Here is a 26057-nt window from a genome sequence, read left to right as displayed (position 1 = left end):
CCCTAAACGATTCACTAATTTCACCGCAGCGTTGGGGTGAAAAGTGGTTTCAACACACACATAAAACAAACAAAAACACAATTTAGTTTAGTTTATTTTGCTGTATATTGTTTCAGAGTTTTAAACTTTTCATCAATATAATATATAATTTTGTTCAGTTGTTCAGTTCAGGCTGTTTTCAGTTATGGTCTAGAAACGAAGATTAGAAATTGAGGCAGCTAGAAACAAGCTCACCTTGCGTGAAAGTTAGTTCCTTCGTGGAGGAGGTTGCCTTTCTCCGCCAGATCCTTCACCTCCTTGACCTCCGGGTCCTTGTCTTTCCTGACCTCTCTGACTTCCGGGTCCTTGTCTTTCCTGACCTTCTTGACTTCCGGGTCCTTGTCTTTCCTGACCTTCTTGACCTCCGGGTCCTTGTCTTTCCTGACCTTCTTGACTTCCGGGTCCTTGTCTTTCCTGACCTTCTTGACTTCCGGGTCCTTGTCTTTCCTGACCTTCTTGACTTCCGGGTTCTTGTTTTTCCTGACCTTCTTGACTTCCGGGTCCTTGTCTTTCCTGACCTCCTTGACCTCCGGGGCCTTCATTTCCCTCTCCACCTGGACCGCCGGGGCCCTCTCCTCCTGGACCTCCTCGACCGCCAGGGCCTTCATTTTGCTCCCTCCTGGACCTCCGGGGCCTTCTTTTTCTTGATATGGATATGGATTTAAACAGGTGGTGCAATTCAGTGTACGACTGCCCATAGCGGTAAAAACGTGCATGCAAATATTGCTGGTTACAAAATTGGAAACTAGTACTTTATGACAACTTGAGAAAAAAACTGTTCATCGTGCAGTTTGTGGAGACAATGTGGACCATTTCTTCGGCTTTTGTTTGTATAATACCGATTACATATTCATGGAGGCATGGTAAGCATATTTCATATTGTTTAAATGTAGCAATATTAATTTATAGATGTAAATATGAGATGGATGAGGCTGTTATATTTCTGGTTCAGGTTCGTAGATCTGAGGAAGAAGACTTGAGATCAAATACAAAACTGAAATGACCCTGTCTTCGGGTTTCAAAGTCATGCCAAATGTTGATAGTGTGTTTCATTTGCAGATTTCTTCTAAAGATAACACACCAGAACATTTGCAATACGTTTCTGACTGTACGAACATATTTTGCTTTAATGTTTTCTTCATGACTTGTCTAGACTAAAGCTTTCTAAATGCTATCTACTCATGGAAGCACAAACATATTTCCCAGTGTTTAAATGCAACAATATTACTCAGAATTCTTGATTCATAGTATCTAAACGTGGGATAGAAGAGGCGTTTTCACGGGTATCTTCTATTTCTGGTTCAGGTTGTTGAATCGGGAAGGTATTGGCTATTCGATGAATGTTTGTTCGGACCGTTAAGAAGAAATGAAAACCAGTACAAAATAGGAATTACCATGTCTTCAGGTTCCAGAGTCATATTAAGTTTTAGTACCGATGCAACGTCTGAAGGGCGTTGTTATTGTGTATTCATATATTTCTAAAAGGCATTTGACAGTGTTCAGCATCACTTGTTGAAATATGTATTATTGCAGAGAGGTGTGAAAGGTAAATTTTTCAGTGTTATTTCATCTCTGTACAGTCTTGTGTACTTGTAAATGGGTCTTCACTATCTGAGTACTTTGAGTGCAAAATTGGAACCAGGCAAGGGTGTATGATAAATCCACTTTTGTTCACTTTGTTTTTGAATGAGTTGGTAGATAATCACAGGTCAAACAATTGCAAGGGTACTTTTGTGAGTGAGTATGCTGAATATATTACCTTGTTAATGTTTGCAGATGATATTGCCAATGATGGTGATTCTGTGGAAAGATTACAGCATCAGATAGATTGTTTAGCAGGAGTTTCCAGTTAATTATATTGTATTGTATTGTATTATAATGACTTGACTATACATACAATATATATACATACACGTACTCTGGGCTGCAGGCCTTTGATACTGAATAAGGAATCTTGAAAAATCTTGAAAAAAAATATGAAATTCTGGTTGTAACACGTCCTCCGCAAGTTGAGTGTTGGAGTCTTCAGATGGAGGCTAAGTTGGATGCAACGCTCGTTTGTGGTTTGTTTTTTCGTGATTGTTTACAGGTTGACTTGACTTGAAAGGTGTTAAGTGCGGCGTAAAACAATACGAAATTCAAAAGTGCAAAGAATTGTCATTATAGTTATTTGTATAAGTATAAGGGAATAAGCATGCGTAGATTGCCACCGATAGTCTAAGACACGTCTGTGCATGCAGATTTAGACTCCTGTGCAACAAACTCTGAAATATCCAACGCATAATAGTAAAGTGTACTAAAGTGCGACATATATCAGTGAACTAACTGCGACGCGTAATAGTAGAGCAAACTGAACGCAAGGCAGTAAAGTATAACAGTCGGTCCAACACATGAGAGTAATGTGCAGCAATTAGTTGAACACATGACTCTAACAGTGAAGGAAACAGTAGACTCTAATAGTAAATGAAACACATAACTGTAGACTCTAATATTGACTGAAACAGTGAATCAGGAGATTGTTTGCGTGTCTGGGGATTTAAGTCGACCATTTCAGATTAATGTCTATTAACATATATCGATCATCTCCTACAGGAGGTATTAAGTACTACGTAGGAGATAGTATGTCCTACGTAGGACTTAATAACTCCTACGTAGGAGATACTAAGTACTACGAAGGAGATGTTAAGTACTAAGTCCTTCGTAGGAAATACTATGACCTACGTAGTAGATACGACCTACGTAGAAGATATTATGTCCTACGAAGGACATAGTATCTCGTACTTTGGAGATAATGAAACTAAAACAAAATTCACCGTGGCCCTACTACGCTTTCGTCGTTACTTCCAAAGCCGACTGTGGCAGCAACATAACAACTCCTCGTCGACAGGAGAACCTGTTGAAACGCTCTTACCGGAAGTAGTAGGATCGGCCATTGGCCAACGAGTGCTTGACGAGGTTTTGTAAGTTCTGGCTGTTGCACTCGTTTTCCCTTAGGTGCCCAACCTCTATAACTACAGTGTGGGTGTTGCATTGTTATGTTTAAATATCAACCAATGACCATGTAGTTGCATGAATGGCACATGAAATCTTGGACCCGATACTGTATGGTAGCCCCCTGGACAATAGTCAGTTAAGATCGACAGAAAATGGTCCCCAAACCATAACTCTGTACCCTTCAAATTGATCATCTTCACGAACACAACAATGTGAGCAAAGGGCAGTGTGAAGCGTGACTCGTCAGTGGCCAGTTTCTGAGTTCTATGTATGTACCAAATATTCCCGTGATGTCTGTAGATGAGACAAGATATTGAACCTCCTAGCAACACCCAACAGTCTAAAACATCACATTGAGCAAGTAAACTATCAAGTGCATGTTTGAAAACAGTCTCTGTAACCAATCAAGAATATTACTTCACCAGTTGACCATGGTCGGAGCATTTGTGATGGTCAGCTTATCCCTATTCTGATGTTGAGAGATCCTGCTCCCCGTGGATTGGTTGAACTGACATCGTGTAAATGTGAAAAGTCAGCATGCCAGCAGAGAGATCGATGTCAATGCAGATAGAATGATCTAGTGTGAACAGAGGCCTGCATGTCTTTGTATGGCAGGTGATTGTTGCCCGAACAACTTTGACTTGTTGCCAGTAGATGACTCCGATTCCGACATGGAGTCACTACTCAGACTTTGATAAGGATCACAAAAATTCGCAACTTTACTTAAACGTAGATTTATAATTTGAAATTGTATCCATTTAAAACTGGATAAATATTTACATGGTAACACATCTTTAAGAAAACAGCCACTTTAAGCTAACCGTATGCACTTGATACATGAGTAACCATAAAATTGGGTTTCATGGCCCCAACCAACCATTTTGCAAATCATGGCACGGGTCATTGACAAGTACACAACACCCGTCAATAGCAGGTAGGGGATCCACAAGAAGCAATGACATACTGAAAACGTGGATCCATGCTTACAATAGGCATAGATATTTAAAACAAATGACCCCACATCATAGTTTTCTGTTGAATCAATGATTTGATCCTTAGCAAAGCTTTCATTGACCATATAATTGAAATTTATCTATTCCAATACTGTTTTGAAAATTTGACACCAAATAAATTGTTTGGTTTTATATCAGTAGAAATTTAGTCATCCACTATAAATATGCAGTAAAACTACAATGGCGGCCATTTTGAATTTTTGGTAACATATACAAATTCCTAATAACATGCTGTCACTCTAGAAATAAAGAGGAACTAGAAACGAATTACAAAAATAATGTTAACTTTCAATGAATAAATCACCACCACACATTTTCATGAAAAGTCGGAAAAACGCTAAAATACCCCTGTCTCGAAGAATAAGCTGTAAGACATTACATTACCACGATATGACAATACAAAACCACTTGTTTTATGCCCAGGCCATCACTCTACGAGAGACAAGTGTAAAAAGACATCAAAAGTATCAACTTTGGATGTAAATGGAAACATTTAGTGTTCATTTTTCTGTACATTTAAGCACCGAGAAGGCAAAACACGACAAAACAAAATGGCGGCCATTTTGATTTTTTTTCAAAACAAAAATATGTCAAATAATTTCTACATCCTTTAGCAATACACAGCAGTCAAAATAAAGGTGATCAGATTGATAGTAGTAAAACTATGCATGATTAACTTTGAGGTGTTATTCGGCAGCAAATCAAATGTGACGAAAATGCTCAGAGACCCCCACCACATATAGTGGCCTGTAAAAAACCCCCGATACCACAATCTGAGAGTATTACAGGCCATTTCATGTGCCCAAGACTTCATACTAACTGAAAATAGAGTCAAACAAAATCAGTACTGGGAAGGCTACGAATCCTATTTCTAGGCCCCTTTTGAGATTCTCCTCCTGGACTATGTACAGACAGTGATAGACTTGTACATATCAATAACATTTGTGAAAATACTGAAAGCAAACATGATGTATTCCTAATTACATTTAATGGATTTAGAAAGCAGCTCACTAACATCTGGGTAAGAACGTATTCTACTAGTCAAAAGAGGGTATTGTTGCGTCCAGAATGGAGCCTGTAATGTCGCAGGGTGTTGGCGTCAAGAAACGGCTTCTTAAGAACACAGTCAAACACAAGTTTGAGAATCTCTTGCTCAGAGAAAGGTTTGAATGTTTGTAGCACAGTTCCACCATACTCTGGAAACACATTCAGAGATGGAGCAGTAGCAGTTTTGCCCAAAAGGTTGCTGCGAATGTTATCTATCTTCGCAGTGAAATAAGAGCAAAATTCCTCTGCCAACTCCTTGTGATCCTGTGTATCTGGCAACACAACTTCTTTTGACTTGCCCATCAAGGAGTTCATGAAATTAAAAAGAGCTTGAGGTTTCCTTGTTAAATTCATTGACTTTGTTGTTACAAAACTCAATCTTCGCTTCTTTAATGAGTAAGTTTGTTTTACGTCTTTCAGTAACATAAATCTGTCGATAAACTTCCAATCTAGATTTACGCCACTTTCTCTCGGCTTTCCGCCTACTTGCCTTTTCTTCAGAAATTGCTTCTGAAAACCATGGTGAAGGTTGTTTAACCCTGACACGCTTAGTAGACTGCGGTGCATGTTTATCAAGTAACTCCTCCAGTGTTGTGCTCAGAATCTCTGTTAATGCATCAGTATCATCTGACTGATGAGAAACAATATCAGAGTTCAACAAATCGTTACGAAAAGCTTCTCTTGGGATGGCTGCAAAGTTTAAGGTTTTCGTTGAGATGTAGTTTGGCAGATATAGAATCACTCAACCTGTACTATGGCGTCAAATGGAGTATTTCACATTTAAACCCGCAACCTTTTCAAATGAAACTATAGTGAAATCTTCATCTTCAATGTCATGTTAATCCTTTACGTCCATATTGATACTTGTGTACAACAATGTAAATAATTGCTTTCACGTCATTGTGAAAGTCACACAGACACGAGGCAAAGACGTCATTACATAATTGCTATGTATACTCTTTGGAACAGATCACCCACGGGGAAGAAGGGGCATAATTGAATGGACATGCAGCTTGTTAATGCTATTAGTATCTACACCGCAAAGTCGCACTCAGTCTAATATCAAAGTTGTATATCCATAGGATTGTCATTGTTATTGACATTTAAGTGTCATTTAGAAACGTTACTTGAGTAAATCTTGAAAGCGTAACAATTAAGTGTAACACTGTCATGTGTTTTTTATATTATGTGTTTTCATAAATGAAACCTTTTTGTTTCGGGTAACTTTACAACCATTGCGTTTAATAGTATGGGAACCACGCGTAAAGATCCGGGTTAGAATTGATCTTTAGTAACCCATGCTTTGGGATCGGGTGGTCAGGCTCGCTTGTCATCATATCCCAGTTGCGTAGGTCGATGCTCATGCTGTTGATCACTGGATTGTCTAGTCCAGACTCGATTATTTACAGACCGCCACCATATAGGGAGTAAAACTAAATTCACTCACTCACTTATCCGGACACATGCATTTTCTGAAATATTGTCCGGATAACAGAGTTTCTGGACATCTAAACCCCCCTATCCACTGACCAGGATTACCTATCTATCAAAAATCTACCGACGCAATATGAGAAATAAGGGTTCATGTCTGTGAAACACCGGCGTTATGAAAGAGGTTGCGTGTCAGAACAGGACTGTGGGGTGTAGCGTGTTTGTGTTAAAATTCCAGTACGTGACCATGCACAATTCACAAAGAACTAGTGAAGTATACTGTACTTGTATTGGAGATGATCTCCTCATGTCCATTTTACAGCTTCTAAGGCAAAAATATCTTCGTAACTATTATTGTAAACATCAATCTGTAGAACAGTTTAATCTCCTAATTAATTGTCCCAGTGTGCTCTCAACCCGTAAAGATCCGGGTTAGAATTAACCTTCAGTAACCCATGCTTGTCGCTTTAGCCGAGTAATGGGATCTGTCGGTAAGGCTCGCTGACTCGGTTGACACATGTCATCGTATCTCAGTTGCATAGATCGATGCTCATGCTACTGGATTGTCTGATCAAGACTCGATTATTTACAGCCATTTACAACCAACCAACCCAACCTTATGTGCCCTAACTGACTAGAATTGCTAGAGCTACCTGTTACTGTTTCACTAAAAACATTACGATTCATCTTCGCTAATGTGTATATGCTTGCTCTATGTCATTGTTAAACTAACATCTAGTCTCTGAAATGAACAAATTTTTCAGAAAAAAAACGGTTCATAAATAATAATTATAAAATATAATGAAATGGAACCCTGAGACTTTTTTCAGTTTCTGAAACTGTTGAAATCTAGACTTGCCACATATTCTAGGCTTGCATGGACTTTCTTGGATAGATTTTTTTCAGGGTCTGTATGACAGACTATGTCACTGTCAGTTATTAGCGAGAATAATACACTCTTCGAAACAAGAAACGCATAGGTGATTTTGAGAGTATTGGACTCATGTAGCTGCGGCAAATAAAAGCCATACGAGAGTTACCAGCCAAGCCCAGGACATCTACGTCCGGGTTGACCACTTGCGTCATCCTCTTGCCAAGTCACGTCAAGTCAAAGACATATACATGACATAGAGTAAACAAATATACATAAAAACAATGAAACTATATATATTATATAGCCTTGGAGACTGCACAACGCATCCCCAGTTTGAGAAAAATTTCCTACCAAACTGTCAGCGTGTTTACCGTGGAGGAAATGAGACAGATCGACAGATTATTGGAGACAGTGTCATGGTGTGGGGTGCGATATCCGGCACACAAAGATCTGATTTAGTGGTGGTTCAAGGGAGTTTGACAGCAAATCGGTACATCAACGATGTATTTGCACCTCACATGCTTCCGATTATGGACCGACAGAAGGAGTTGTTCGAGAATGACAACGCTACTTCACATACAGGACGCGTCACGGTCCGCTACGTTGGCAATTCTAACGTCAATGTTTTGCCATGGCCTTCTCGACCACCAGATCTAGAAACCCGATAGAACACCTATGTGATGAATTCGATCGACGTGTACGTCAACGTCAAACCACGCCTCAGACACTTCCACAACTGGCCATCGCATTGCAGGAAGAGTGGGGAAGAATTCCGCAAGAGCGACTTCGTCGACTTATCCAGTCTGTGCCGACACGGTTCCAAGCAGTAATTGTTGTCAATGGTGGCCATAAAAAAGTATGCTGTTGTACGTGTTGGCCATCTCTTTGTCTATAGACGTTTGAATTTTCACCTTTGTACCATTACAATTACATGAAATAATTCTAAATGGATTATGTGTTTCTTTTTTTGAGGAGTGTATTTTGTTCTGTTCTGCAATCTTGATGCGTTCCACTTTTTCTGTGTGCCTGCGTTCAAAGCGCTAAGGTGACCACGTAACAGTTTCACGTTTATTTTATGCTTTATGACCTGCCTTTCCACGTCAGCAGCCAGGAATGTGTTCCAACAGCAATTTGGTCATTGCCGTGTGTATGGCACAACGAGAAACTATAAAGAATCACCACCTCACAAGTATTATTAATAACGTGTGTGGATAGTTTCTATTTTGTTGAGTATATCCCGGCGTGTTTGAGGAATGTCAGAAGTGACGATGCCTACTTTGGCGACACCAACGGGATTACCGTGCTGACAAATAATGAAATACAACCAGGCGATTCTGAGATTCAAACCCATAATACATTAATATTGTATCTGGCATAGCAAATCAGATAATTAGGCCCACATGCTCCCATAAATGTCTTTGGTTTCTCTTAGTAATGAAAATATTAATTCTAATAGGTGTTCGTTTCCCATATAGCAAGGCATACGCGCATTCATTTTGCTATGATGAAACCACGAATGTAACGAATGCAACACAAATGTATAACCATGTAGTTCAGTCAATGTATTTTATTGATTTTATGTAATTCACCAAGAAGAGGATCTGAAAAGGAAAGAACACCTTCGTTAAACAGACTGTCTTTCGCGTAACGTGTGTTTGAATAACTGTGTTTAGGTAACTTCAAAGTGAGATATAAATTAGTTTAGTTTAGTTTGCTGTATATTGTTTCAGAGTTTTAAACTTTTCATCAATATAATATATAATTTTGTTCAGTTGTTCAGTTCAGGCTGTTTTCAGTTATGGTCTAGAAACGAAGATTAGAAATTGAGGCAGCTAGAAACAAGCTCACCTTGCGTGAAAGTTAGTTCCTTTGTGGAGATTGCCTTTTTCCGCCAGATCCTTCACCTCCTTGACCTCCGGGTCCTTGTCTTTCCTGACCTCCTTGACCTCCGGGGCCTTCATTTCCCTCTCCACCTGGACCGCCGGGGCCCTCTCCTCCTGGACCACCTGGACCGCCAGGACCTTCATTTCCCTCTCCTCCTGGTCCACCGGGGCCGTCTCTTTGTTGACCTCCTTGACCTCCGGGGCCTTCATTTCCTCTCCACCTGGACCGCCGGGGCCCTCCTCCTGGACCACCTGGACCGCCAGGACCTTCATTTCCCTCTCCTCCTGGTCCACCGGGGCCGTCTCTTTGTTGACCTCCTTGACCTCCGGGGCCTTCATTTCCCTCTCCATCTGGACCGCCGGGGCCCTCTCCTCCTGGACCACCTGGACCTCCAGGACCTTCATTTCCCTCTCCTCCTGGTCCACCGGGGCCGTCTCTTTGTTGACCTCCTTGACCTCCGGGGGGCCTTCATTTCCCTCTCCACCTGGACCGCCGGGGCCCTCTCCTCCTGGACCACCTGGACCGCCAGGACCTTCATTTCCCTCTCCTCCTCCTGGTCCACCGGGGCCGTCTCTTTGTTGACCTCCTTGACCTCCGGGGCCTTCATTTCCCTCTCCACCTGGACCGCCGGGGCCCTCTCCTCCTGGACCACCTGGACCGCCAGGACCTTCATTTCCCTCTCCTCCTGGTCCACCGGGGCCGTCTCTTTGTTGACCTCCTTGACCTCCGGGGCCTTCATTTCCCTCTCCACCTGGACCGCCGGGGCCCTCTCCTCCTGGACCACCTGGACCGCCAGGACCTTCATTTCCCTCTCCTCCTTGTCCACCGGGGCCGTCTCTTTGTTGACCTCCTTGACCTCCGGGGCCTTCATTTCCCTCTCCCCCTGGACCGCCTGGACCGCCAGGACCTTCATTTCCCTTTCCTCCTGGACCTCCGGGGCCTTCGTTTTCTTGACCTCCCGGCCCCCCCTTTTGCGGAGGTGGGCGGTCAACTTTTTCTGAATCTGTGGATGGAGGGCCACCTGCTTGAGGATAGGACCAACATACTGCAAGACAAGAGAGCGCCAGTAGTACCAAGAAAGTCTTCATGGTGAGAGTGATGCTCATGTCTTGAAACAGCACAGCTTTTATACACATCCAGTCCCAAACCAGATGGCTCCTCATTACATCGCAGTAATTACCACTGCTGACTGTGTTATTGTTTGTATTGTCATCGAGATAGTTCTGCAAGTTAAAACGTGACTCTTCTGATTCAGTCATTTAGTTTTCATTATATGTAATTCCTAACTGGACAAAGACTGAATTTTACATATGCTATGATTTACACGTTTTGTTAAAGTAAGGCTGCAAACAGCAATTGAAGCCTCACGTTGCAATTACATTTCATTACATATCATATTACATATCATTACCTGCATCTGTGGCTTGAGATATTATCTTGAAGACGTTGAATGCAAGCATGACATATTATAAACTAAATGATATGGATTTAAACAGATGGTGTAATACAGTGTACGTGCATGTGGAGACAATGTAGACCATTTCATCGGCTTTTGTTTGTATAATACCGATTACATATTCATGGAGGCATGGTAAGCATATTTCATATTGTTTAAATGTAGCAATATTAATTTATAGATGTAAATATGAGATGGGTGAGGCTGTTATATTTCTGGTTCAGGTTCGTAGATCTGAGGAAGGAGACATGAGATCAAATACAAAACTGAAATGACCCTGTCTTCGGGTTTCAAAGTCATGTCAAATGTTGATAGTTCGTTTCTTTTCCGTTGTTACAATTGCTTATGTACTTAAAAATCCTCAACGTGTTAAATATAATTTAACAAACGAAATTGTGAATATGAATGTCCAATAAAAGTGAAAACATGAAAGTGTCCGGAAGCTGGAAAATATATTAACGTCAGTGAGTGATAAAATAGTGCTTAAAGCCGCATCAATTCGCAGCTACACCGTCAGTTATAGAAATAATCACAGACCAGTGAGTTTCTCCATGATGCGACATCATATACGGCTAGCATATTCATTCAAAAATTCTAACAGACCAATTTCTAGCAGTCGGCTAAAATGAGCTTGTCTGATGTTTTACTCGACACCATATTCGCTAGTTTAGGCCATAAAATATTAATTAATAGATTTTCTTCCGCTCCCGCCTGACTACAAAACACCCTGTCTTACATTATTCTTTCGTCTCCAAGTTCCAAGAAATAGAAATGCATTTGTACCAATGATATTTGTGTTTCTGTGGCAGCCATGATAAAGTGGAGACTACGGGTTATGAGTGAGATATCTGTTATTTCCATATCGTTGTGGACGAAGACACCCTGTAATAACAATAATATACACGATATATACAACATAAAATCACATCTGATTAACATGTCATCATAATAAATATAGTGCATAAATGTGCCTATCAACAATCATATACAGGTATTACTCGATGCAATATAACACAAATGACTTACGTGATCACATGTTTACAGTGATATACAAAATGAGTGTTGACATAAAGACTTATAATAATACATGGTATAATAATGAAATAGACAATAGATACTGTACAAAGAAACCTATCCTGTGGGTGACACGAGAGTGTGTCTGCACATCCAGCAGCCGAACAGTCAACGCATGCAATAATCCCATATAGGTACCACACACTGATCAAATGTAATCTTTGTCAAGTACATACAATATACATGATAGATGAGATATATCGATCTTACATGATACAGAAAATAGTTACCAAACAAGAACTACTAGCCAGCATATTGACTACACATAGAGAAAACAAACCATAAGCACATTCATACAAGTTAAATGGTATACTGTGTATTGACTTTTATTTTGTTTATCATGGGCATATTTATACCTATTTTGTGTAATGATTAATGTTAGGGTTTAATTTACTATATGTAACAATTAAAATGTATAATAACTACCTTTGATTCTGACCAAACTGTGACACAGAATTGTACATGAAACACAAAGAGACCCGTGAAGGTCCGGGTTAGAATGAACCTTCAGTAACCCATGCTTGTCCTAAGAGGTGACTAACGGGATCGGGTGGTCATGCTCGCTGACTTGGTTGACACATGTCATCGGTTCCCAATCGCGCAGATCGATGCTCATGCTGTTGATCACTGGATTGTCTGGTCCAGACTCGATTATTTACAGACCGCCGCCATATAGCTGGAATTTTGCTGAGTGCGGCGTAAATCTAAACTCACTCACTCACTGAAACAGAAAGACAAGAGGCAGCTGAACTGACAACTAATTGTAACTTAAATTCATCATATCCTGATATAAGATAATGATGATTTGTTATTCATTTTTGTACACAATATACAACCACTCGCGCGGTGGGCGAGCTGGTTAAAGTGCCGGCTAGTGATCCAGCGAGGTTGAGGTGTCGGGATCGAGCCTATCTGTGACCGGGTGTAAACTCCTTGCAGTCAGCTTTGTGTGCAGAATCTTTCAGTGTTGTCCCAACCCGAAGTGCACAGTACACAACCCAGTGCACTTAAAAGAACCAACGAATCCGTTGGTATATGACCAGATGGTGGTCACATGAATACGTGCAAACACTTAGGTACAGCAACGTGAAGTCAAATTGGACAAAGTACCGTGACTATGTGTCCCAGTCCACCCAGCTGTGAATGGGTATCTCGTTAGGATGAGAAAGTCACAATAAACTCGGTGCGCCTAGAGGCAGCAAGAGTTGTATACTTCCAAGGGAGTTGAGATTGATAATACTATGTGCCGTTGAGATTGACATCCAAATAAACGAGGGAAAAATATACTAGCGCCTTGAGCAAGGAGTAGTTGCGTGGATATGTGCGATATATAAATATAAATATCCTATGATGTTAATAATAATCATTCATCCCTGTTACATTCCTAATTTCTTTACTTGATGAAATACTCCACAAACATAGCCCTCCTGAACATGCTTGATGCATGTGAATCGAATCCTTCGACAGAATAAAAAGTGAAAAAAAAAGAAGTAAATTATTCTTCTTCTCGCCTCCCATTTCTTTTTAGAAAATAATCAAACTCTGTATTTAAATTTATTGCGGCCTTACCTTCACAAGCTCGGCATGCTAATATTGGAAATTAACCCCCATTCACAGCCCGGGTACGTGCATTGCTCTGAATAAGTGAGTGAGTTTGGCTTAACACGACTTTCAACAGTATTTATCTTTCAGTTATATCACGGATTGTCAGCTCGATATAGGATGAAACCCACCAACATAGGTTTTATTAATCACAAGATAAAAACATATCATATGAAATATCAATATATCAAATATTGCACCAAACATTACCAATTACAAATGTAAGAAAGGCAAGATTTATGGATGTCAATTTCTTTATGTGACTAACACGACGTTTCGGAGCGTATGCTTGCTCCTTCACCTGATGAAATGCCCTTCAAAGATTTAATTACAAATACATATTCAATTCTGACATAGTTAAGTAATTACTTTATCAATATCACTATAAAGTCACAATTCATTTTACACATATTACATTTTTTTAAGCAAGTTTCATTTCATGAGAGACCCTATCTAAGTACTACAACATATCAATGTTGCCAACCGCAAGTCTGTGTTTCAGGCGGACAGTTCTCTTTGGAGGTCTTGATATTTCTTTTTCTTTGGGGGAAGTCTCTGGCCAGCACTGTATTGTAACATGTTCAGTTCATTAATGTTTTGCTCCTCCAACAAGAATTGTATCCTCTTGTTTACTCTGTACATGTATCCTTCAGCACACAAGTACCAACCACCACGTGAAGTAGGAAGGAACTTGTAATTAAACTCTTAACTGTTCATGAGCCATTGTGAAAATGATACTAGCTATTGTAACTTAATGGTATTTATACAATATGTAAGACATGAACGTACTGTATGGCACTGATTGAGTGAACACATTAATCAGTATCATTATAATCTCAGTGAGCTAAACTCAAATGGAAATCATATTCCACAACATAGTTCAGAATTTCACAGCACCCAGTGACTTAATCCCTTATAACAACACCGGCACAACATCACGGAGACTATACTATAACAACAAAATTCTACTTCCCGGGAATCGTGGCCTAATCGTGGCCTAGTGTAAACGCAGCATTACGTAAACACTAGCTTTTGACAAATCCGCTTTGCAAGATAAAATTAATCAATCCGTCAGCGTATTATCGGTTAATCCTTTGATCGATGTTTGTTTTTATAATTCAGGTGATAATTCCTCTTCCTGCACTTCCATGGGCACATTACATAACGTGTAATACATTTGTCGGATCAGCCCTTAATTTATAATGTTGAGTATTCACTGCAGACACGAGAAATGCCAAATGGGAACATTTGTCGGGTAATCTAAGTGGTGTTACCGCTAATGATATCTGTTATAAATTCATTAATATAACTGATCATGAAGTGAATGATGACAAAGAACATGTGTATGTTTTATACCACCAAACACGAGTTACAGCTAGGGAGTAGTAATCGCTGTATTAAACTTATGGCCGGCACTGTTTTGAGGATACGAACGGAACTTCATTGTTGCATAAGAAATACATATAAGCATTTGCTGGTCACATGCAACGGAAAACACAACTTTGCAGATTCTGACACCTTTCGGTATGGACTTACAGAAAAAAGCAATGCATCAAAAATGCAAATTCAACTTATAAAGTTGAAAAATAACGCGATGAAAAAACCCTAAACGATTCACTAATTTCACCGCAGCGTTGGGGTGAAAAGTGGTTTCAACACACACATAAAACAAACAAAAACACAATTTAGTTTAGTTTATTTTGCTGTATATTGTTTCAGAGTTTTAAACTTTTCATCAATATAATATATAATTTTGTTCAGTTGTTCAGTTCAGGCTGTTTTCAGTTATGGTCTAGAAACGAAGATTAGAAATTGAGGCAGCTAGAAACAAGCTCACCTTGCGTGAAAGTTAGTTCCTTCGTGGAGGAGGTTGCCTTTCTCCGCCAGATCCTTCACCTCCTTGACCTCCGGGTCCTTGTCTTTCCTGACCTCTCTGACTTCCGGGTCCTTGTCTTTCCTGACCTTCTTGACTTCCGGGTCCTTGTCTTTCCTGACCTTCTTGACCTCCGGGTCCTTGTCTTTCCTGACCTTCTTGACTTCCGGGTCCTTGTCTTTCCTGACCTTCTTGACTTCCGGGTCCTTGTCTTTCCTGACCTTCTTGACTTCCGGGTTCTTGTTTTTCCTGACCTTCTTGACTTCCGGGTCCTTGTCTTTCCTGACCTCCTTGACCTCCGGGGCCTTCATTTCCCTCTCCACCTGGACCGCCGGGGCCCTCTCCTCCTGGACCTCCTCGACCGCCAGGGCCTTCATTTTGCTCCCCTCCTGGACCTCCGGGGCCTTCTTTTTCTTGATATGGATATGGATTTAAACAGGTGGTGCAATTCAGTGTACGACTGCCCATAGCGGTAAAAACGTGCATGCAAATATTGCTGGTTACAAAATTGGAAACTAGTACTTTATGACAACTTGAGAAAAAAACTGTTCATCGTGCAGTTTGTGGAGACAATGTGGACCATTTCTTCGGCTTTTGTTTGTATAATACCGATTACATATTCATGGAGGCATGGTAAGCATATTTCATATTGTTTAAATGTAGCAATATTAATTTATAGATGTAAATATGAGATGGATGAGGCTGTTATATTTCTGGTTCAGGTTCGTAGATCTGAGGAAGAAGACTTGAGATCAAATACAAAACTGAAATGACCCTGTCTTCGGGTTTCAAAGTCATGCCAAATGTTGATAGTGTGTTTCATTTGCAGATTTCTTCTAAAGATAACACACCAGAACATTTGCAATACGTTTCTGACTGTACGAACATATTTTGCTTTAATGTTTTCTTCATGACTTGTCTAGACTAAAGCTTTCTAAATGCTATCTACTCATGGAAGCACAAACATATTTCCCAGTGTTTAAATGCAACAATATTACTCAGAATTCTTGATTCATAGTATCTAAACGTGGATAGAAGAGGCGTTTTCACGGGTATCTTCTATTTCTGGTTCAGGTTGTTGAATCGGGAAGGTATTGGCTATTCGATGAATGTTTGTTCGGACCGTTAAGAAGAAATGAAAACCAGTACAAAATAGGAATTACCATGTCTTCAGGTTCCAGAGTCATATTAAGTTTTAGTACCGATGCAACGTCTGAAGGGCGTTGTTATTGTGTATTCATATATTTCTAAAAGGCATTTGACAGTGTTCAGCATCACTTGTTGAAATATGTATTATTGCAGAGAGGTGTGAAAGGTAAATTTTTCAGTGTTATTTCATCTCTGTACAGTCTTGTGTACTTGTAAATGGGTCTTCACTATCTGAGTACTTTGAGTGCAAAATTGGAACCAGGCAAGGGTGTATGATAAATCCACTTTTGTTCACTTTGTTTTTGAATGAGTTGGTAGATAATCACAGGTCAAACAATTGCAAGGGTACTTTTGTGAGTGAGTATGCTGAATATATTACCTTGTTAATGTTTGCAGATGATATTGCCAATGATGGTGATTCTGTGGAAAGATTACAGCATCAGATAGATTGTTTAGCAGGAGTTTCCAGTTAATTATATTGTATTGTATTGTATTATAATGACTTGACTATACATACAATATATATACATACACGTACTCTGGGCTGCAGGCCTTTGATACTGAATAAGGAATCTTGAAAAATCTTGAAAAAAATATGAAATTCTGGTTGTAACACGTCCTCCGCAAGTTGAGTGTTGGAGTCTTCAGATGGAGGCTAAGTTGGATGCAACGCTCGTTTGTGGTTTGTTTTTTCGTGATTGTTTACAGGTTGACTTGACTTGAAAGGTGTTAAGTGCGGCGTAAAACAATACGAAATTCAAAAGTGCAAAGAATTGTCATTATAGTTATTTGTATAAGTATAAGGGAATAAGCATGCGTAGATTGCCACCGATAGTCTAAGACACGTCTGTGCATGCAGATTTAGACTCCTGTGCAACAAACTCTGAAATATCCAACGCATAATAGTAAAGTGTACTAAAGTGCGACATATATCAGTGAACTAACTGCGACGCGTAATAGTAGAGCAAACTGAACGCAAGGCAGTAAAGTATAACAGTCGGTCCAACACATGAGAGTAATGTGCAGCAATTAGTTGAACACATGACTCTAACAGTGAAGGAAACAGTAGACTCTAATAGTAAATGAAACACATAACTGTAGACTCTAATATTGACTGAAACAGTGAATCAGGAGATTGTTTGCGTGTCTGGGGATTTAAGTCGACCATTTCAGATTAATGTCTATTAACATATATCGATCATCTCCTACAGGAGGTATTAAGTACTACGTAGGAGATAGTATGTCCTACGTAGGACTTAATAACTCCTACGTAGGAGATACTAAGTACTACGAAGGAGATGTTAAGTACTAAGTCCTTCGTAGGAAATACTATGACCTACGTAGTAGATACGACCTACGTAGAAGATATTATGTCCTACGAAGGACATAGTATCTCGTACTTTGGAGATAATGAAACTAAAACAAAATTCACCGTGGCCCTACTACGCTTTCGTCGTTACTTCCAAAGCCGACTGTGGCGGCAACATAACAACTCCTCGTCGACAGGAGAACCTGTTGAAACGCTCTTACCGGAAGTAGTAGGATCGGCCATTGGCCAACGAGTGCTTGACGAGGTTTTGTAAGTTCTGGCTGTTGCACTCGTTTTCCCCTTAGGTGCCCAACCTCTATAACTACAGTGTGGGTGTTGCATTGTTATGTTTAAATATCAACCAATGACCATGTAGTTGCATGAATGGCACATGAAATCTTGGACCCGATACTGTATGGTAGCCCCCCTGGACAATAGTCAGTTAAGATCGACAGAAAATGGTCCCCAAACCATAACTCTGTACCCTTCAAATTGATCATCTTCACGAACACAACAATGTGAGCAAAGGGCAGTGTGAAGCGTGACTCGTCAGTGGCCAGTTTCTGAGTTCTATGTATGTACCAAATATTCCCGTGATGTCTGTAGATGAGACAAGATATTGAACCTCCTAGCAACACCCAACAGTCTAAAACATCACATTGAGCAAGTAAACTATCAAGTGCATGTTTGAAAACAGTCTCTGTAACCAATCAAGAATATTACTTCACCAGTTGACCATGGTCGGAGCATTTGTGATGGTCAGCTTATCCCTATTCTGATGTTGAGAGATCCTGCTCCCCGTGGATTGGTTGAACTGACATCGTGTAAATGTGAAAAGTCAGCATGCCAGCAGAGAGATCGATGTCAATGCAGATAGAATGATCTAGTGTGAACAGAGGCCTGCATGTCTTTGTATGGCAGGTGATTGTTGCCCGAACAACTTTGACTTGTTGCCAGTAGATGACTCCGATTCCGACATGGAGTCACTACTCAGACTTTGATAAGGATCACAAAAATTCGCAACTTTACTTAAACGTAGATTTATAATTTGAAATTGTATCCATTTAAAACTGGATAAATATTTACATGGTAACACATCTTTAAGAAAACAGCCACTTTAAGCTAACCGTATGCACTTGATACATGAGTAACCATAAAATTGGGTTTCATGGCCCCAACCAACCATTTTGCAAATCATGGCACGGGTCATTGACAAGTACACAACACCCGTCAATAGCAGGTAGGGGATCCACAAGAAGCAATGACATACTGAAAACGTGGATCCATGCTTACAATAGGCATAGATATTTAAAACAAATGACCCCACATCATAGTTTTCTGTTGAATCAATGATTTGATCCTTAGCAAAGCTTTCATTGACCATATAATTGAAATTTATCTATTCCAATACTGTTTTGAAAATTTGACACCAAATAAATTGTTTGGTTTTATATCAGTAGAAATTTAGTCATCCACTATAAATATGCAGTAAAACTACAATGGCGGCCATTTTGAATTTTTGGTAACATATACAAATTCCTAATAACATGCTGTCACTCTAGAAATAAAGAGGAACTAGAAACGAATTACAAAAATAATGTTAACTTTCAATGAATAAATCACCACCACACATTTTCATGAAAAGTCGGAAAAACGCTAAAATACCCCTGTCTCGAAGAATAAGCTGTAAGACATTACATTACCACGATATGACAATACAAAACCACTTGTTTTATGCCCAGGCCATCACTCTACGAGAGACAAGTGTAAAAAGACATCAAAAGTATCAACTTTGGATGTAAATGGAAACATTTAGTGTTCATTTTTCTGTACATTTAAGCACCGAGAAGGCAAAACACGACAAAACAAAATGGCGGCCATTTTGATTTTTTTTCAAAACAAAAATATGTCAAATAATTTCTACATCCTTTAGCAATACACAGCAGTCAAAATAAAGGTGATCAGATTGATAGTAGTAAAACTATGCATGATTAACTTTGAGGTGTTATTCGGCAGCAAATCAAATGTGACGAAAATGCTCAGAGACCCCCACCACATATAGTGGCCTGTAAAAAACCCCCGATACCACAATCTGAGAGTATTACAGGCCATTTCATGTGCCCAAGACTTCATACTAACTGAAAATAGAGTCAAACAAAATCAGTACTGGGAAGGCTACGAATCCTATTTCTAGGCCCCTTTTGAGATTCTCCTCCTGGACTATGTACAGACAGTGATAGACTTGTACATATCAATAACATTTGTGAAAATACTGAAAGCAAACATGATGTATTCCTAATTACATTTAATGGATTTAGAAAGCAGCTCACTAACATCTGGGTAAGAACGTATTCTACTAGTCAAAAGAGGGTATTGTTGCGTCCAGAATGGAGCCTGTAATGTCGCAGGGTGTTGGCGTCAAGAAACGGCTTCTTAAGAACACAGTCAAACACAAGTTTGAGAATCTCTTGCTCAGAGAAAGGTTTGAATGTTTGTAGCACAGTTCCACCATACTCTGGAAACACATTCAGAGATGGAGCAGTAGCAGTTTTGCCCAAAAGGTTGCTGCGAATGTTATCTATCTTCGCAGTGAAATAAGAGCAAAATTCCTCTGCCAACTCCTTGTGATCCTGTGTATCTGGCAACACAACTTCTTTTGACTTGCCCATCAAGGAGTTCATGAAATTAAAAAGAGCTTGAGGTTTCCTTGTTAAATTCATTGACTTTGTTGTTACAAAACTCAATCTTCGCTTCTTTAATGAGTAAGTTTGTTTTACGTCTTTCAGTAACATAAATCTGTCGATAAACTTCCAATCTAGATTTACGCCACTTTCTCTCGGCTTTCCGCCTACTTGCCTTTTCTTCAGAAATTGCTTCTGAAAACCATGGTGAAGGTTGTTTAACCCTGACACGCTTAGTAGACTGCGGTGCATGTTTATCAAGTAACTCCTCCAGTGTTGTGCTCAGAATCTCTGTTAATGCATCAGTATCATCTGACTGATGAGAAACAATATCAGAGTTCAACAAATCGTTACGAAAAGCTTCTCTTGGGATGGCTGCAAAGTTTAAGGTTTTCGTTGAGATGTAGTTTGGCAGATATAGAATCACTCAACCTGTACTATGGCGTCAAATGGAGTATTTCACATTTAAACCCGCAACCTTTTCAAATGAAACTATAGTGAAATCTTCATCTTCAATGTCATGTTAATCCTTTACGTCCATATTGATACTTGTGTACAACAATGTAAATAATTGCTTTCACGTCATTGTGAAAGTCACACAGACACGAGGCAAAGACGTCATTACATAATTGCTATGTATACTCTTTGGAACAGATCACCCACGGGGAAGAAGGGGCATAATTGAATGGACATGCAGCTTGTTAATGCTATTAGTATCTACACCGCAAAGTCGCACTCAGTCTAATATCAAAGTTGTATATCCATAGGATTGTCATTGTTATTGACATTTAAGTGTCATTTAGAAACGTTACTTGAGTAAATCTTGAAAGCGTAACAATTAAGTGTAACACTGTCATGTGTTTTTATATTATGTGTTTTCATAAATGAAACCTTTTTTGTTTCGGGTAACTTTACAACCATTGCGTTTAATAGTATGGGAACCACGCGTAAAGATCCGGGTTAGAATTGATCTTTAGTAACCCATGCTTTGGGATCGGGTGGTCAGGCTCGCTTGTCATCATATCCCAGTTGCGTAGGTCGATGCTCATGCTGTTGATCACTGGATTGTCTAGTCCAGACTCGATTATTTACAGACCGCCACCATATAGGGAGTAAAACTAAATTCACTCACTCACTTATCCGGACACATGCATTTTCTGAAATATTGTCCGGATAACAGAGTTTCTGGACATCTAAACCCCCTATCCACTGACCAGGATTACCTATCTATCAAAAATCTACCGACGCAATATGAGAAATAAGGGTTCATGTCTGTGAAACACCGGCGTTATGAAAGAGGTTGCGTGTCAGAACAGGACTGTGGGGTGTAGCGTGTTTGTGTTAAAATTCCAGTACGTGACCATGCACAATTCACAAAGAACTAGTGAAGTATACTGTACTTGTATTGGAGATGATCTCCTCATGTCCATTTTACAGCTTCTAAGGCAAAAATATCTTCGTAACTATTATTGTAAACATCAATCTGTAGAACAGTTTAATCTCCTAATTAATTGTCCCAGTGTGCTCTCAACCCGTAAAGATCCGGGTTAGAATTAACCTTCAGTAACCCATGCTTGTCGCTTTAGCCGAGTAATGGGATCTGTCGGTAAGGCTCGCTGACTCGGTTGACACATGTCATCGTATCTCAGTTGCATAGATCGATGCTCATGCTACTGGATTGTCTGATCAAGACTCGATTATTTACAGCCATTTACAACCAACCAACCCAACCTTATGTGCCCTAACTGACTAGAATTGCTAGAGCTACCTGTTACTGTTTCACTAAAAACATTACGATTCATCTTCGCTAATGTGTATATGCTTGCTCTATGTCATTGTTAAACTAACATCTAGTCTCTGAAATGAACAAATTTTTCAGAAAAAAACGGTTCATAAATAATAATTATAAAATATAATGAAATGGAACCCTGAGACTTTTTTCAGTTTCTGAAACTGTTGAAATCTAGACTTGCCACATATTCTAGGCTTGCATGGACTTTCTTGGATAGATTTTTTCAGGGTCTGTATGACAGACTATGTCACTGTCAGTTATTAGCGAGAATAATACACTCTTCGAAACAAGAAACGCATAGGTGATTTTGAGAGTATTGGACTCATGTAGCTGCGGCAAATAAAAGCCATACGAGAGTTACCAGCCAAGCCCAGGACATCTACGTCCGGGTTGACCACTTGCGTCATCCTCTTGCCAAGTCACGTCAAGTCAAAGACATATACATGACATAGAGTAAACAAATATACATAAAAACAATGAAACTATATATATTATATAGCCTTGGAGACTGCACAACGCATCCCCAGTTTGAGAAAAATTTCCTACCAAACTGTCAGCGTGTTTACCGTGGAGGAAATGAGACAGATCGACAGATTATTGGAGACAGTGTCATGGTGTGGGGTGCGATATCCGGCACACAAAGATCTGATTTAGTGGTGGTTCAAGGGAGTTTGACAGCAAATCGGTACATCAACGATGTATTTGCACCTCACATGCTTCCGATTATGGACCGACAGAAGGAGTTGTTCGAGAATGACAACGCTACTTCACATACAGGACGCGTCACGGTCCGCTACGTTGGCAATTCTAACGTCAATGTTTTGCCATGGCCTTCTCGACCACCAGATCTAGAAACCCGATAGAACACCTATGTGATGAATTCGATCGACGTGTACGTCAACGTCAAACCACGCCTCAGACACTTCCACAACTGGCCATCGCATTGCAGGAAGAGTGGGGAAGAATTCCGCAAGAGCGACTTCGTCGACTTATCCAGTCTGTGCCGACACGGTTCCAAGCAGTAATTGTTGTCAATGGTGGCCATAAAAAGTATGCTGTTGTACGTGTTGGCCATCTCTTTGTCTATAGACGTTTGAATTTTCACCTTTGTACCATTACAATTACATGAAATAATTCTAAATGGATTATGTGTTTCTTTTTTTGAGGAGTGTATTTTGTTCTGTTCTGCAATCTTGATGCGTTCCACTTTTTCTGTGTGCCTGCGTTCAAAGCGCTAAGGTGACCACGTAACAGTTTCACGTTTATTTTATGCTTTATGACCTGCCTTTCCACGTCAGCAGCCAGGAATGTGTTCCAACAGCAATTTGGTCATTGCCGTGTGTATGGCACAACGAGAAACTATAAAGAATCACCACCTCACAAGTATTATTAATAACGTGTGTGGATAGTTTCTATTTTGTTGAGTATATCCCGGCGTGTTTGAGGAATGTCAGAAGTGACGATGCCTACTTTGGCGACACCAACGGGATTACCGTGCTGACAAATAATGAAATACAACCAGGCGATTCTGAGATTCAAACCCATAATACATTAATATTGTATCTGGCATAGCAAATCAGATAATTAGGCCCACATGCTCCCATAAATGTCTTTGGTTTCTCTTAGTAATGAAAATATTAATTCTAATAGGTGTTCGTTTCCCATATAGCAAGGCATACGCGCATTCATTTTGCTATGATGAAACCACGAATGTAACGAATGCAACACAAATGTATAACCATGTAGTTCAGTCAATGTATTTTATTGATTTTATGTAATTCACCAAGAAGAGGATCTGAAAAGGAAAGAACACCTTCGTTAAACAGACTGTCTTTCGCGTAACGTGTGTTTGAATAACTGTGTTTAGGTAACTTCAAAGTGAGATATAAATTAGTTTAGTTTAGTTTGCTGTATATTGTTTCAGAGTTTTAAACTTTTCATCAATATAATATATAATTTTGTTCAGTTGTTCAGTTCAGGCTGTTTTCAGTTATGGTCTAGAAACGAAGATTAGAAATTGAGGCAGCTAGAAACAAGCTCACCTTGCGTGAAAGTTAGTTCCTTTGTGGAGATTGCCTTTTTCCGCCAGATCCTTCACCTCCTTGACCTCCGGGTCCTTGTCTTTCCTGACCTCCTTGACCTCCGGGGCCTTCATTTCCCTCTCCACCTGGACCGCCGGGGCCCTCTCCTCCTGGACCACCTGGACCGCCAGGACCTTCATTTCCCTCTCCTCCTGGTCCACCGGGGCCGTCTCTTTGTTGACCTCCTTGACCTCCGGGGCCTTCATTTCCCTCTCCACCTGGACCGCCGGGGCCCTCTCCTCCTGGACCACCTGGACCGCCAGGACCTTCATTTCCCTCTCCTCCTGGTCCACCGGGGCCGTCTCTTTGTTGACCTCCTTGACCTCCGGGGCCTTCATTTCCCTCTCCACCTGGACCGCCGGGGCCCTCTCCTCCTGGACCACCTGGACCTCCAGGACCTTCATTTCCCTCTCCTCCTGGTCCACCGGGGCCGTCTCTTTGTTGACCTCCTTGACCTCCGGGGCCTTCATTTCCCTCTCCACCTGGACCGCCGGGGCCCTCTCCTCCTGGACCACCTGGACCGCCAGGACCTTCATTTCCCTCTCCTCCTGGTCCACCGGGGCCGTCTCTTTGTTGACCTCCTTGACCTCCGGGGCCTTCATTTCCCTCTCCACCTGGACCGCCGGGGCCCTCTCCTCCTGGACCACCTGGACCGCCAGGACCTTCATTTCCCTCTCCTCCTGGTCCACCGGGGCCGTCTCTTTGTTGACCTCCTTGACCTCCGGGGCCTTCATTTCCCTCTCCACCTGGACCGCCGGGGCCCTCTCCTCCTGGACCACCTGGACCGCCAGGACCTTCATTTCCCTCTCCTCTTTGTCCACCGGGGCCGTCTCTTTGTTGACCTCCTTGACCTCCGGGGCCTTCATTTCCCTCTCCCCCTGGACCGCCTGGACCGCCAGGACCTTCATTTCCCTTTCCTCCTGGACCTCCGGGGCCTTCGTTTTCTTGACCTCCCGGCCCCCCCTTTTGCGGAGGTGGGCGGTCAACTTTTTCTGAATCTGTGGATGGAGGGCCACCTGCTTGAGGATAGGACCAACATACTGCAAGACAAGAGAGCGCCAGTAGTACCAAGAAAGTCTTCATGGTGAGAGTGATGCTCATGTCTTGAAACAGCACAGCTTTTATACACATCCAGTCCCAAACCAGATGGCTCCTCATTACATCGCAGTAATTACCACTGCTGACTGTGTTATTGTTTGTATTGTCATCGAGATAGTTCTGCAAGTTAAAACGTGACTCTTCTGATTCAGTCATTTAGTTTTCATTATATGTAATTCCTAACTGGACAAAGACTGAATTTTACATATGCTATGATTTACACGTTTTGTTAAAGTAAGGCTGCAAACAGCAATTGAAGCCTCACGTTGCAATTACATTTCATTACATATCATATTACATATCATTACCTGCATCTGTGGCTTGAGATATTATCTTGAAGACGTTGAATGCAAGCATGACATATTATAAACTAAATGATATGGATTTAAACAGATGGTGTAATACAGTGTACGTGCATGTGGAGACAATGTAGACCATTTCATCGGCTTTTGTTTGTATAATACCGATTACATATTCATGGAGGCATGGTAAGCATATTTCATATTGTTTAAATGTAGCAATATTAATTTATAGATGTAAATATGAGATGGGTGAGGCTGTTATATTTCTGGTTCAGGTTCGTAGATCTGAGGAAGGAGACATGAGATCAAATACAAAACTGAAATGACCCTGTCTTCGGGTTTCAAAGTCATGTCAAAT

General features: G+C 40.6%; 1 protein-coding gene across 1 annotated transcript in view; it reads right to left on the bottom strand.

The window, feature by feature from the left end:
• Positions 1 to 202: 202 nt before the first annotated feature.
• Positions 203 to 26057, bottom strand: part of LOC124285793 (uncharacterized protein PF11_0207-like) — a 41207-nt gene continuing 15352 nt past the window's right edge. Inside the window, exons 3-5 of the mRNA XM_046722060.1 lie at positions 24482 to 25012; positions 15320 to 15541; positions 203 to 566 (exon numbers count right to left, since the gene is read on the bottom strand). Coding sequence (XP_046578016.1) covers positions 231 to 566; positions 15320 to 15541; positions 24482 to 25012 — 1089 coding nt within the window. The 3' untranslated portion in view covers positions 203 to 230. The remainder of the gene's footprint in view (positions 567 to 15319; positions 15542 to 24481; positions 25013 to 26057) is intronic.

This window comes from Haliotis rubra, unplaced genomic scaffold, assembly GCF_003918875.1.
Source record: "Haliotis rubra isolate DU_JTF1 unplaced genomic scaffold, ASM391887v1 Scf37, whole genome shotgun sequence".
In the NCBI taxonomy this organism is placed as follows: Eukaryota; Metazoa; Mollusca; class Gastropoda; order Lepetellida; family Haliotidae; genus Haliotis; species Haliotis rubra.
Note: the sequence above shows the minus strand (reverse complement) of the source record. Positions and strands in the feature narration are given on the sequence as shown.